The sequence below is a fragment of the Athene noctua genome, chromosome 22, assembly GCF_965140245.1.
Source record: "Athene noctua chromosome 22, bAthNoc1.hap1.1, whole genome shotgun sequence".
In the NCBI taxonomy this organism is placed as follows: domain Eukaryota; kingdom Metazoa; phylum Chordata; class Aves; order Strigiformes; family Strigidae; genus Athene; species Athene noctua.
In genome coordinates this window covers 5,124,718-5,139,923 of record NC_134058.1, presented here as the reverse complement: position 1 = coordinate 5,139,923, position 15,206 = coordinate 5,124,718, and the positions used below count along the sequence as shown (strand labels likewise).

The 15,206-nt window shown below is 37.5% G+C and overlaps 1 protein-coding gene and 1 long non-coding RNA gene across 18 annotated transcripts in view; one reads left to right on the top strand and one right to left on the bottom strand.

The window, feature by feature from the left end:
• Positions 1–15,206, bottom strand: part of KIF1B (kinesin family member 1B) — a 96,411-nt gene that overhangs the window by 73,269 nt on the left and 7,936 nt on the right. For all 17 annotated transcript variants that reach the window (XM_074925046.1, XM_074925048.1, XM_074925054.1 and 14 more), the window contains exon 3: positions 925–1,001. In XM_074925046.1, coding sequence (XP_074781147.1) covers positions 925–1,001 — 77 coding nt within the window. The remainder of the gene's footprint in view (positions 1–924; positions 1,002–15,206) is intronic.
• LOC141969342 (uncharacterized) lies at positions 4,819–13,590 on the top strand. Its single transcript, XR_012635037.1, has 3 exons — positions 4,819–5,276; positions 10,282–10,466; positions 13,350–13,590. It is a non-coding gene; the product is annotated as an uncharacterized LOC141969342 (long non-coding RNA).

Below are 15,206 nucleotides of genomic sequence, written 5' to 3'. Positions count from 1 at the left end.
AAACTTGAGTAATTGCAGAAATTAATTCTCAATTATTTAAGTAGTGCGTTTCAGGTATTCAGGCACTACACTGATCAGACTCCAACATCCAGTCACAAGAGGCAATCCAAGCTCTAGACATGATACTGGACACAAAATCACTGACAGAAAGCTGGATTCAGTATATATATATGCTCTTTCTTCTGATGTCCTCTCTTGATCATTTAGGAAAGTCCTCTATAAATATACTTGAAAAAAAATCATACTAATTATCTACACAGATGGTTTATGTTGTGTTCGTGCAGAGAAGAATCTTAGAGAAATGCATTACTCCTTTTTTCTATATCTTTTGAATAAGCAAGGCAGGGGAGGGGTAGAAGGCAGAACACCACAGTTCTGCTGTAGAACAATTACTGGAAGCCAGAAAGACCTTTGCAGCAATTAGCAGGAGGGTGGGACAGAGGAGCTAGATGAGAGTTTATTGCTTTTGCAGCTAATCGGAAACATGGATCACTACTCTGTCTTTTCCAGATAGTCCAAGGGAACCCAGACCACATCTCTCCTTGAACTGTAAGAACTCGAGCAACTTTCATTTGTCTAACAGCAAAACTGAATTAACTGTGTTTCATACTCATCCTCAAAATATGTAGAACGTTGTTAGAGAATATTTTCAGTAGACTTTCAAACATTTACAACTTGTTATTAGACTCAAGGAGCTTGGCTTTCTGCTCTCCTTTAAACAGGTAAAGAGAGCATACAATGACAAGCTTTTAACCTGAAGGAGGGCGAGAGAGACAGTGCAGAAACATCTGACAGGGATGGCATGATCAGAAGAGAATACAGTTAAATCAGTCAAAAAACAAAAAGCCCCAAAAACCCCAAAACACACTACCAAAACAAAAAACCCCAAAGCAAACAAACAACAGTTGTCTTGTAAAAACTTACCGATGTGTGGGACCAGTAAGAGTAGTCGAAGCTGAAGGACTTTGGTGCTTCCTTAGGATTCTTTGGGTTGATAATACCTACAGGAAATAAAATTTAAACTCTTAGCTAACTTGACATTTAGGAGTATAATTAATGAGCTTGCTGACTCTCAATTCAATCTGTGATCCAAAGTATGCACAGAGTTGCCACGCTGCACAGGAGTAGTAAGATTGAAGTAACAGACTCACAGTTTCCTAACACAGTATTTCTGTAGGCCTTATCTGAAATAAGTCAAGGAAAAAAAAAAAATCCTAGAAAGAATGATCCTGCTAAACAGAATTCTGTTGGACAGAAAGCCAGAAGTACATCATCCTGATCCCTTGGCTTCTAGAACACTACAGGGTTTTTTGGAGTTGAGGGATTATCAGCAAGAAGGAAGATCCAAAACACAAATTCAGGAATCCGTGGTGATTTCATAGCAGCACAATGAAAGTCAATTTTGAAATATATTTTACAAAGTACAAGCGCTCACTGCATAAGGATTTTCTTTAAGAAACTCAGTATTTTCAGGGCATGGAAGATACAAACCAGAAATTGGATCTACAGACATTTCAGAGATTTTCTGCATAGTTTATTTCCATGTTCTTTTACATGCACAAAGCCTTTTAATAGGACTGACATGAACTGAACCAACCAAATTACTGGTAAATGTCCTTAGTGTATACAGGCGCTGAATTCCAGTGACCCCCCCAACCAACTTGTGTACCTTTTCCTCTTTGGAACTTATGTATAATATATGATGGTCCTATGATAAAGTTCACACACACTCACAAAAAGCCAGAATGAAAAAATGCTAGTGTACAGTTATAGCCTTTACAAGTCTCATTCAAAAAGCTGTCACCAACTGCTTTTTCAGCTCTTGTAACCCTTGCCTTAATTTTCTTCCCAAAGTATTTATATAAAAGAATCAAAGAAACTTCAGGTGAGCTGAGTCATTGAACACTTTACAAATACCAGAATAAACCTGCTTTAATAAAAAAAAACCCTTTTTTCTCTTCATATCAGTATATCTGTAAATTTTATGCTCTTTTCCTTTACTCAGATCCTCTAATTCTTTCAGTATTGGACCCACACATGCGCATTGCCCACAATTAACAAAAGCTCTTCCAGATACTTTTTAGGTTGCTGGGTTTGAGGATTTTTTTTTTTCCTTTCCCAGCAACAGCACAGCTTCCTATAACCTTTGCCTGGGGGGAGTAATGCACAATGGATTCAGCTGTCATTTTAATGACATACAGAATGTCTGTAGTTTCTGTATTCCAAGGAGGGTAATTTATAAGCACAGCTCTTGTTGCAGAAGTGAATCTCTACTGCTTTCTTCTTTTCAGTATTACAGTGCTGGAAAAACTTAAATCTATTATTTCCAGCAGCTGTTTTCAACACCATCTGTGGAAGGATGGACTGTAAAAGGCATATTCTCAAGGGTATCAAAATTAGATAAACCACCTTAGGTTTACACATACCCATCCTGCACCTAAAGCAGCAATCTGCCTTTGGGAGTGACAGACTAATTGTGACACATGCAAACAAAATCTACAAAGAAAGAAGCTATACTAAGGTGGTGACAGTCTTCCTGGGGATGATTTACATCCTGATACCAATCATCCTAAACAAAGGATGCTTATTTCTCACATATTCATGCAAGTTAGGCTATGCTTTGGGAGATGGGGACTTCTCCCTTTACTTCTGTGATAAATACTAATTATAGCACCCACATCTCTTATCATTTCAAACATGAACTTAACATCATGTTGCACTGAAATCTCTGAAAAAGTGGTTACAGGCTCCCTCATTCAAATTAAATCACTCTTCTAACAGATGCTGTGGCCCTGAGCAGGGCTGTTGTCCAAAATTACAGCATGAAGAAAAAAATCATTGTCTGGATTGCAAATAGCAACAGTTGCTACTCTATTTCTCGTGGCCAACTCCATTTCACTTGGATGCACCTTGTGCTGACATTCTTGCCTTATAAAAGCTGACAGAAATGCAAAGCCAATGAATAATATGCCTTGCACCAGTACAGTATCAGATGGCAAAAACGCTTGTGGCTTTGGATAGCAACATGGGCATCAACACGTAACAAACTGGTAACCTAAGCAATCATATATGGCTTTAATTTCCCTCTACTAGTTTTGACCAAACAGCAGTACATCTACAGCATGCACTACTAAACCAGTTCTAAAGTTAAAAGTGAATAAATAACAAGTCTCAGAAGACAACTCCTCTGCCCCAAACTTAAATCATTCTCTCTTTTCAGTGTATTGCTACAATTCAACAACTTGTCATTTCTCATTCAATTATTTAACATCAAAGCTCTGAAAAGTAAGGAAGAAGTAATGCCTGGTACCCAGAAGTTCCTACCCAGAAAAGCAGTACAAATGAAAACCAATCTCCTCATTAATTCAATGTAGCAACCTTTGGGAGTCAACAACATCATTATTTTCTTCAATTGTTTTGGGCTGTAAGTTCAAGGGAAAGTAATCGAACCATTAAAAGCAGAAAAAAGCAGAAATAAATAGAACCCATTCCTATGTACTAGAACCTATACCTATGTACTGTGTAACACAATTCTAAGCAGATACAGGAAAAGATGTATTGACAGCACCTCTCCTGACAATATACAGTCTGTTGATTAATCTCAACAGCAAATCATTTCAACCCAAACTCTTGATACTACTCGTGTGAGAGGATTCATGGCTAGGGAAAGAGAGAGGCAACTACCTTTACTGGTACATCGCATTTGCAACACTGTCCTGGAAAAGGGAAACTCCTTGCCTGGCAAACTGTGAAGGCAATCAAGACACGCAGAAGCCTAGGTACATTTTTGCTGACCAAGAAACATGTTTTTAACCACACCCTAAAACCACGCATTGGTTACCCGAGTGTCACATTGGTGCAGTTTTATTTTAAGGTGCAAATGCAATCACAGAAGAGAGCTTTGATCTCACTCATTTACCTCGTGGCATGACTGATTTGTCTCCTCTCAGAAGCAACAGTGAAATAGCAAGTATTTACCATTTTTATATCGTTGTTTATAAGCAAAAAAGGACATTTCTCTTGGCCAGTGCAAAGCTGCACTTGGTCTCTTCAAGGAAACAAGAGTTAAATTGCCTTTTAAGATTCTATTGTATCAGAAACAGAAAACAGAACAAGCAGCACAAATTTCACCATTATTCAAAACCAGGTTTGATGTAGAAATACACACTTCCCGTTAATTGTTTTTTTAAAAAAAAAAACACCAACAAAAATCTCTAGGAAAAGTCCACCACTTCCAAAAAGAAAGCAAAGATGCCAAACGTTTAATCAGAATAACAGCCAGTTTTTCCTCTCTGTGCATAAAGGCACATCGACCACCCATGAGAAGCAAGATCTCTAACTATGCAACAGACTTAGTGTCTGGAAAGGCACTACAAGCTTGCCACTACAGCTTCATCCTACTTGCTTCAAGCTTAATTTTGATCCATCACACTTGTGAGGAGGGAAGTTCAGGCTCTGTGGTTTACACAAGTGGTTCCACTCTGTCCCATTTTTTTTAAACTATATTTTTTATTATTTTGTTAAAGAGGCTTTCCTCAGCTCCTTCACACTAAGTTCCACACCCAGCTCACTATTTTGAAAACTACTTTCCAGGATGCATGTTTTCATAAAGTGTATCTTGAGAAGCGTATCAGGAAAGGGAGATTAATGTGCAAGAAGGCAGCTCTGTCAGAGGTTGGGAATGCAGCTGCCCAGCCAAAACCTTCCACTGCAGCAGGAATGGGTCAGAGAAAACGTCCTGGCTGCCAGGAACTCTGCATGCTGTCCCTCACTACTGTGATCCAGTCACAGACTTCTCAGCTTCTAGTCCAAGCCTCAAGTCTATTTATCCCCATTCCTGTTCCTTACAGAGTCTACATCCTCCATTTTCAGAATCACTGGTTTCACAGAATTTGCAGCCTGTCTACAAATGAATCCAGCAGAGTTGATTGAGAAAATGTAAGATTACCACCTTAATGGATTTCAATCAGACTGCAACCCTCTTCATTTGGAACACTGAGCACCAAGTGGGTAGCTACCAGCATTGGTCACGTCTGATGCGATCCGAGTTTGAACCAAGTGACCAGGTACGCAATAATGCGAAATAAGACACCTGAGAGAAGATGGTGAGGCAGCTAAGAAACCAGGAATTCAAACTGAAGTAACTGACCTAACTTGAAGGTGTCTAATGCACCAAGCATCTTCTTCGGAGGGACAAGCAAAACCATGAAATCTAACTACTTTTAAAGAAGCTAATGGATATTTCTGAAGAAATTAAAAGACTTCTTATAGTACAGGTAAGCTTTATCCTAAAAGTTCATACACCAAATTGGAAAAAAAAAAAAGGAATGATCATGCAGAAATTAGACTGAGTGAGCAACAGTGTTTTTATGTACAGTGTTATTCAGCAAGCTGTGTTTTCAGCTGAACAAGGAAGCAAAGAGAATTAGAAAAGAGGACTGTTTCCAGCGTCTCCAATACCCACAAGAACACTAAAAGCTTTTCAGTTGTTTGTTTTTTAAACCATGTAAGGCCAAGATGAATTGTATTAGTGAATCATGAAATAGGTCGTCATCTATCTCCTCTCACCACTGCAGACTCAAGGCATGGTACGCAGGCTAATGGTTTAATTACAGAGCCTCAGGAAATGAGAAAGGCAGTAAGGCAGACGATCACAGCAGGAACACATTAATGGCCTTTTTATCTTAAAGAATAAATTTGTTTATCTGCTATTTCAAAGGTCCAATGTGGCAATTAACTCTTCTGTTTGTAAACTGACACTAATGCTTTTTGCCGCAGCTATAATTAGTTACCATCAGCATGGCACCATAGCAACTTTGAATGTTGAACTTAGCCTACAGCCAGGTTCTGAGAAACTCAATCTCTTTTTCAGGCCCCTTTCTTCACCAAGAGCCAACTTCTTAGGTCATGTGAAATCTTTCAGCTTTCCACAAGTTAAGGTTTCTGCATCAAGCAGAAACTGGAAAGGATATTTTAAAGTCACCATCTCGTATACCACTACTCCTGAAAGAGGTTAGATAGACAACCCAGAAACGTGAAAAGCATGAAACAAGTTGAAGATGCTATTCTCATACTGCTGCGTCTCAAAACTCTTCCGGGATCAAAGCAGCCACCACAGTTTAAGTTAATGTCCATCATTTACCTGCGGCTGAGAAAAAGGCATGGGAATATTCATGTTTTTAAAATACGCTCTACAAAATCATTGGTTTGGTTGAGGGAGATAAATGCCCATATTATACCTTTTTTTTTTTGGTTGAATTATGAATTTCCAGAAATTTTAAATTATACACATCACCTTAAGACACAACACTTACATCAGTTTTGTACCATGGTAAGCAAATAGAATAAGTAATTACATGTCATAAATTGATAAGAAATTTGAATAGAAGTGCACTGCATGAAGGGCTATGCAGCATTACCATTTAATTTGGAGCAGTTTATTTAATACGCACTGCTACCCCAACCTAGAGACACAGCTTGCATTTCAAAAGCTTATTTCTCCTTACGGTTATATAGTAAGCCATACAGAGCTGCTTCACACCATCTGAGCTGCCTCTAAGCAGGAGTAATCCACATATTCTCTGAAGCTCCAATCATTTAAACAATTCTTTTTAGCTGCTTAGCTGTTTAAATTTGATGGTGGGTTATTTTGATACCTGTAACTAATGAGTTTTACATGTCACTGACAAAAAGGTAAGGAAGACAACAGCTTTAAAACAGATTTCTTTGTTTTTTCTCACCAAATAATCTAAAATTTTGTATCATTATATAAGACCCGTATACTTATCTAATTAGTCCTTGTACAAAAGAAGTATATAGTAGGAGCAGTACAGCCTAAAAAAAAAAAAAAAAAAAGAGAAAGCAGAAGCACCGTCAATGAAAGAATTATAATTTTAGATGTGCTGTATCAACAGTAACAAGCCAATCTCCACAAAACGTCTGGATTTTTAACATGCCCTTACTTAAACAGGCAACTTCATTTCCTGGCATAAGGTACTTCCACAGTCCATCCTACTTGTTCCTTAATTAACATTTTTCGTAACATCTACCATCTGCTTTATCAGCTAGCATAAAAATAACATACACTTTCAACCTTCAAATCTATAAGATCAAATTCATTGCTAGTCTTAAATTTCAGCAAAAAATGTTAGCAAACTTTGAAAGACCACTTCACTACTGAAACAGTACCCATACACGTTGTAGTGTGTAATATTTTGCATTCCTGTTGTCATTTTGGACATCTAAACTTTTTGCCTTACGTTCTAATCATGATTTGTTGAAGCTGAAAAAAAAAAAAAGCACACCCAAATATGCACTTTATTATACAATTATACGCTGAGTGTGGAGAACAACAGAGAGCTTATCCAAAATTACAGTCTTTTAGGATACTTTCAACTGGAAGCAACATCCTCTATCTTTTCACCCTCTCCTAAACATATACACAAACATATTCCCACTTCAAGCTTTCATTTTTGGACTTACACTTCCATTCTCCATTAAAATTAACCAAGTAAACAGACAGTGAGAGACCTACAGAGAAGAGAGAGGGGAGAAAAAAAAAAAAAAAGGCAGGGGAAAAAAAGCAAGCAAACTTAGACAAGATCAGCCCCCTCATTCCATTCCCATCTACTCAGCCACATAAATATTTTTGCAAGCACAAAGAATGACCAAAACCACTTCTCAACCACTTAAATCTCATGTCTGATTATGACACTGAATTTGCAGTCCAAGACTAATGTGCTTTCATCCCAGTCAGCACTGTTCCTCAGCATGTCACAAATTTTGCAGGTTAGAAATTATCTGCAGTTCAGTATCTGGGGATACGAGCAATTCTTTCTAATAAACTCTTGGAACAGAGAGACGGAGCTCAAAGAATACAAGAGGTAAGAATGGAAATTATTCTCTTATGCCTCATTGCATTTAAAGTCAAGTCACCAGATTCAACAGCTCCACCTCTGTCAGCGATCAGAGTCATATTACTGGGCATTCTGCCATCAGACATGCCACATATTAGTCACTGTAGGGTGCTCCAGTGAAGAACTGGCTAACTGCAGTTTGCCCTTCACATAAACACCAGCAGACAGAATTAACTTGGGCTAAATCCTGGGATTAGCTGATACACAGTTGGGGGGAGGGGGGGAGCGGGGAACAGAATGATAGATTAATATTTTTTAAAAACCCACAACACAAAAACCAAAACTATCAATTGCCAATCAGAAATAAAATCCAATAATGGTGAAAGTCAGGTATGGACATATGGAACTGGAAAAACTTAATTTTCATCATTTGTGCAATACAGCCTGCTTTCTGTCATTTACGTCTTCTACTCCCATATTGCTACCACATCTGTCAATGCTGAAAGCACAAAGCCTCTTTAATTTCCACATATGAAATAAAATTAGGTTTCATCTCAGGAAAAGAGGCTTCACACCAGCCTCAACAATTCTCCTAGTGGCAGCGGTAACATACACAGAGCACACATTCCTACCAAATGCCAACACATAATAAGAGATAACAGCTAGCAAACAAGGCACCGTCCTGTCTTCACTTTTGTTCTCATTAATCAGTGGTAGAGGAATAGGCAGAAATTTTCAAAAAACATTCCAGTCTAGGCGGAACTTTGGGAGGGGTAACATTTGGGAAGACAAATCCCAAGTAATTCATTTCTGTGCCTTCTTCAAACTCTATTTGAATCAATATAAACAGTAGTTTTATTTTATGATGCCTAACCAATATAAAAGTTCCACGGCTTTCAGAATTGACTCCACAAGACCAAATTAACATTAAATATAGAGTCCCTTAAAATGCATGGGTCTGGAAAATATATCTGCGCCATCTGTAGACTGGAATGACAACAATGAGAACATGTTCGTTACTGAGAGCAGGGTGGAGCAGGCATTCTTTATTTGTTGGAACGTGAATAACACCCCAAAGACACGTTTAATACAGGCTTCTTTCCTAGGCATACATTGCAATCAGATATATGGCTATAATGTTTTTATAAGACAGACTTTCAGGGTTGTTATTACAAGAGATAAATGAAGGGAAATGGACACTTCCAGCTTGTAAAGCAGTGCTTGCTTTTCAAAGCATTGTTTGCATTTTTCAAATCATTAAAAGGGAAGGAAACCAAGTAGAAGCTAAGAACAGCTCATTTGGAATTCAACCGGATTCTCTCCCCTCTGTGGAATTTCAACCCTGTACTGGGAGAAAGGTTGGATGGGGGAGGGAGTTAGGCTCAATAGCACCAGCGCAAGGCAAACGCTTGCTCACAGAAGCTGCTAGAAAGCTGCTCTCATCCTCAGCTGCTCTTACAGATCCAAGTGCTATAAATACCATCTCTACAGCTGGTGTTCTTGGAGAACAGCATGCCAGCAGGCTTTGCACCAAGCCGGAGCTAGTCGAACCATACTGTTCTACCTATCCGAAAAGCTGAACCAAAACCATTCCAAAACCTCTGTTGTCAGCTGATTACCTGAAAATGCACTACTAAGGATACCTATGGGGTCTGTGTATGTAGTTGGCTAAGCACTTGGAGCTGAGCTGAATGCTTTCCTCATGTTTTCTGCTTCAAGGCAGATGAAACTGTATCTCCACCCCCTGATTTTACTTGATTACATCTTCAAGAATCAATGGCCTTCAAAGGCCATTCTGACCTTCAGACACATGCCAGCGCTGCATTAAGAGGACATCATGTAGCACTACAATGCCAGCCTCAATCTCTTAAATGATTCAGGTAGTGAAAATATTCAATTCTTAAAGTAGATCCTATTGACAATTAGAGTTTTCTTTACTTCTACTTGCATACTGAAAGGTGACACATTATTTAAGCATTTAATAAAAAGAATCATCTCTAAAGCCCTAGTTCTGTGTCAGTGGGCAGTAATCCTGAAGGGGCAGCATTTCACACAGTTTACTCACCAGTGACAGAAAACTTTCCCAAGTTCATCAGTAAGATCATCTCCCTCTACTATAGTTCTATGCTAGCTCCATAACAGTTCTATAAATCTAGTCCAACTGCATTTCACATTAGCTGAAACATTCTAGTCATCCCACAGTCTTTCTCCAGGCCCATTATTTGTACCTCTAACATTTTAAAAATCATTAAATGTTCATCTTCTCCCACCTCCCCAAAGTCATCTTCCAAAATAGATTCCCCCCCCCCCTTTATTTTTAACTACAAAATTAACACTTCTCAAGTTATTTTTATACAATCAGTAGAAAGGCTTTAGAAGGAAAATGAAGCACCTAAAAATATTTCCGTGGTTTTTTTCTTTTCAGAAAGAAAATTGACTCCATTTTCTCTTTGAGAGAAACTTGCATTCAAACCTTCCCTTGCCTGTCACAGGACTTCCAACAAATGTAGTAATTGGTAGCTGGACAGTCACTAGAAGAACTTGGGTAACCTCGACAACTGTGACCTCTTTGACTAGTCTTTCAAACCAGTTCCCAATTCAACCTCAAATGTAAGACAATTCATGCAACCTCCACGACACACAATTTATCTTCCCACAAAATAGCCTGTTTTGATAACACATCTACCATGACTGCAAGGTAGTCTTCACATACTGGACAAGCATTCATTTAGTTTTAACTGCAGTTTTGAGGATTTACAGAGCAGAGAATCAGGGTAGGGGTTAAGTGACTTCCCTCTACTGCTGTTTATTTTCCCAAGACAATCTCATCATGCAAGATGCAAGCAAAAAAAACTGGAAACACTTAACAAAAAAGAAAAACTGTACATGGAAAAAACACTACACAAGACATGCTTTAAGAACCAATGCTTTTTGGCAGCCACAAGTCATCAGAAATGGGGTATTGCTTATTTTTTTGACATAACTGTAATTATTGATTTTCAGAGACAGAGACAAGACTAAAATCTACCTATGAGAATGAATCCTCCCTCCTATTCTATACTTTCATTGAAAATGTCTCTTAAGAAAAAAAAGTAGTTATGAGCTAAAACAACTACAATGAATTCTTTTGCTTGCCCTTTCTACCTATGCAGCACATGCTACACAAACTCCCAATACTTTACTATGTACATCTACTCAGAGCTAGTCTAAATAAAAGCCAGTGTGTCTTACAAGGACTTTTCTCATCAGTCGTTTAGACCAAAGATTATTTCCATGATACAGGTTCCTTTGTGAAACTATCCAAACTATGCTTACAGAATACTGCTGCAGGAAAAAAAAAAAACACAACTTACTATTCTCCTGAAGGCATACACACACAATAGGGTTTCTTATCCATTCAGTGTGTGTCTTCATTAAGTAAACAGTTAAAATTAGATCATAAAGAAAAAGATCAGCAAACCATACTACTTTTTTTCCCCTTTAGGATTAAGCTTCTTTCAAAGACTTTACTATTTAGAGCTATGTAACAATGGAAAGGGCAAAATTTAACAAAATACCCTGTCGAGGTATACCAATAAAGTATCTGATCAGGCTACCTTGCTTTATGAACCTTTCAAAAGTTTTGACTTTTGCATTATTTTTCAAGTATCAGCAATTTTAGTATTATATTTCAAGTATCACTAATTTAGACAAACACGCCATAAACCAAAAGCCTTTCAAGTGAAGTCCTGCTTTCCCACTCATTTTTATTTTGCTCTAGAACAATTGCATAAAGCAGGAGACATCTTAAAAGACAAAAACTTAAAAGAAAAAAAGAAAACAAACAGAAAAGGAACTCAAATTAGAGGTTTCTCTATTAATTTTTTTAAAAATTTAAATATTTAGGTTTAGACCAAAGGTTTATAAATCTTAGAGAGGAAAAAAAAAAACAACAAAACACACCATTAGAAGAAAAAAATTTTTTTTTTCTCAGCTTCTAAAAATTATCTCCCGAATGCCTTACGAAGTTTTTCTGATGCCAAGGATGCCTGCTTGAGAACCTTACTACCATATGTCTACAGCAGCAGCTGTGACTATTGTTACTGGCAGATGGGACCGCTCCACTGTGCCTATTTTCATTAAACATCCAATACCTTAAGCAATCCACAAAAGAGCCTTCCAACATTATTGAGACACAGAGACTATTATGGAGTTAAAAGTCAAGTAGGTAATTTTCACTTCTAACCTCAGGATCCAGTTGCACTCATATCTTTCAAGATAACCTAGATTGTGCATTTCTACACTGATACGGTTTCTGGCCAACCAGAATATACAATAATCTCAGATGAACTACTTTCAGAACTTCATTTTACTCTGTCACTGGTACTCACACGACACTAAAACTTGTTTTCATCCATTTAGTGCATCATGAATGTAACATCAGTTGCAGAGGACATATTCCAAGTAGGACACTTCCTGAGTTCCCTGCTTCATTAGTTTAGTTTTCTACATACTTATTTAGCTTTTTAAAAGACTAAGCAAACTGGACTCTTTGCTAGTAATGATTATCTAAATGCTGTCTTGTAGCTACTAGCTTGAACTTCTGCTTCATTTTCATTTGTTTCTATTTACACATTACTTACTGACAGGATTATCAAATAACTTCCATACAAAAAAAATCCAACCCAACCAACCAAAACAAACAAACAAAAAACCCTAGAAAAACCACAACACTAGGGAAGTCTATAGGCACAGAATAGTTTATCTTTTCATTCCAATAATCCAAGGGAGCAGCTGCCAACCTTGTTTACATTTGTTACATTTCAAAACCTGATACAAAAATGAGTACAAGAACTACTGACACACAAAATATAGATCTACAGCTCACCTTTCACCCCATGTATTACACAGCAAAATCTTCTTCCCACTCACCACAAAACCAGTAATGAATAAAGTGAACAGGCAATAAGCAATTAAAGCACTGTGGGTAAGATGCATTGGTGTAAATCATTCTGAACAAAAGCAGTGAAAAAGCAGGAGTTAAAGACAAAACATATTCAATCAAGATATGGTGACAATCATGATCTATTCGTGAATTATTTATTTCAAAAAGCTGCTTGTGAGTTTGACCTAGAGCATGATAAACCACCTATCCAGTAATTTAAAGAAAATACTAAAGCAGATAAATTTTCAAATTTATTTAAAGACTGACAAAATTAAAGAAAATTATCTCAGAGAAAAAGACAGAAGTGTTATTTCAGAAGTTTCAGTCCATTTCAATATTAGGTGGGATTTTATCAATAAACCACCATCACAACAAGCAACTTAAAAGCCCACCGAGGCCAAGTTTCCCTTGAAAACATTCTGGAAGAAGCAGAATATGAAACCAACACTGTATTAGGCAGTGTCAAGCTAACCTATAGTAACGACTGCTAACAGAAGGATCACACTAAGGAATTAATTATCAACAGGAAAAGTCCTCAGAGCCCACTGACTTTCCCCTTCTCTCACCAGGAACCCTCGCATGGCTGACTGCACGATGGGCAATGCTGCGAACAGCTATACTGTGCCTCCGCCCGAGTGAGCATGTGCGTGTGAGACTTGGGGCATATGTTCACATCTGCCAGTGACCTCTGTACAAGGGACAACATAGATACAAACATAAATCCAAATGAAAACAAAGCACTGAGGTCACTTGAACCCTACTGAATAGCAGGTGCTTTAGAAAACAAATCTCATGTTTCTTAAGATCATACCTAAGTGTTAATAATAATAATAAAAAAAAGGTCTTTTCTTAAATTAATCTCACTCAGTTACTGTTTTGGTAGGTTTTTTTTGTTAGTAATTTGATGGTGACATTACCTCATCTTTGGAGAGTGTTTAGTATTACCAAATTAACTAAAGTGGTAGGATTTTGCAGCTTCTAACTTCTCCTGTCTTTAAAAATTCCTCTATTACCTTCTATTCTCCTACCCACACGTCTCCCATTTCCACTAAAGAACTTCTGGCAGTATCATTCGAATGGATACCATCTGCAACCAGATACGATCTGAGCAGCGCAGGCCTTCTGCCAAAATACCAGCCCCTTAATGCAGTCAGCACATGTGACTTCAGCTGGACTGCAGAATTTCATTTTTGCAACATATATTTTAATAACATAAAGACTGACAACTTAGGCTTGTCATCTTAGCATAGTAGACAAAAAAAAAAAAAAAAGAGACAATATGTTTCAAGTACCAATTTCAAAATTTCTGTATTTTGCATCCTTCCAACAGAAAAATAGAAGACCCAATTACTCCAGTAAGTGCTCTTAACATTGCAGGTTAAAGACCTTTGTAAGATCTCTCTTGTATACATATATAAAACTGTATACAGCTACAGTGTCATTTTTTAAACACTGAGAAATTATGCAGACGGACATCTACTATGGATCTTGATTAAAGGCCTTGATCTGCTATGAAAAAATGACATAAAAGCCAGACAGGATAACAAGTTAATTCTGTAGGAGACCTCAAGTCCACCAAAAATTTACACTTACTTTGCTCTGAAGGAAAAGTTAAACTGTATAACAAAACTGAGAATAAACTTTCTAACCCAGGAGGACGTTTTGTTTTGCTGGCAAGCCCACTGTGAATGACAGGCAACTCAAAAGCTGTAAACAGCCAAAGTCACACAAAAACTGACAAACAAAAGCAGCGTGTCAGGCCACAACCCTAGTGGCATTCTGACTTTAACAACATACTTCATTACGGATGTCTTTAAAAAAACACTTCTTTTTTCACACATTCATTGAAAAAAAAACATAAATGGAGTACACCTGTGATACAGTTTATTATCTGTATCCCTATACTGTTTTCCTTAAAATAAACCTGAACACTTTGCCTCAGTTTTACTATAATGTAAGCCTCTGCCTGTATCAGCCAATAAATTTACAAAACTCAGACTAAGACAAAGTTTAAACTCAGGATCCATAAAAGATTTGTAGAATAGCTTGGCCAATCAATACATAAAGAACTGAAGTTCAAGTAAAAATCAAAACCCCTTCTTAGCTATCAGACTTCACACGGTTTCATCAGTTCTGTTCATCACAAGAGTTCATTAGGCTTTAATTCCAAGATAAGGGAACTTTAACTGCCTTGAAGGCTTAAAATAGTCACTACCCAACTTACCACCGGCCTCTCAGATGTGCCTCCTGTCAACTTGATTAGCACACAAATGAAAAAATAACCTCAAGAAGCAAGATATCTAAGCCTTGACCATTTCACCGTCACATTTGAAGGTATGAAGCAGGAACTCCATAGGCAAGAATTACTACTGAATTCCCTTTATTTTGAAATTGCTGCACCAGATGTAAGAGTCAGATACATTAAT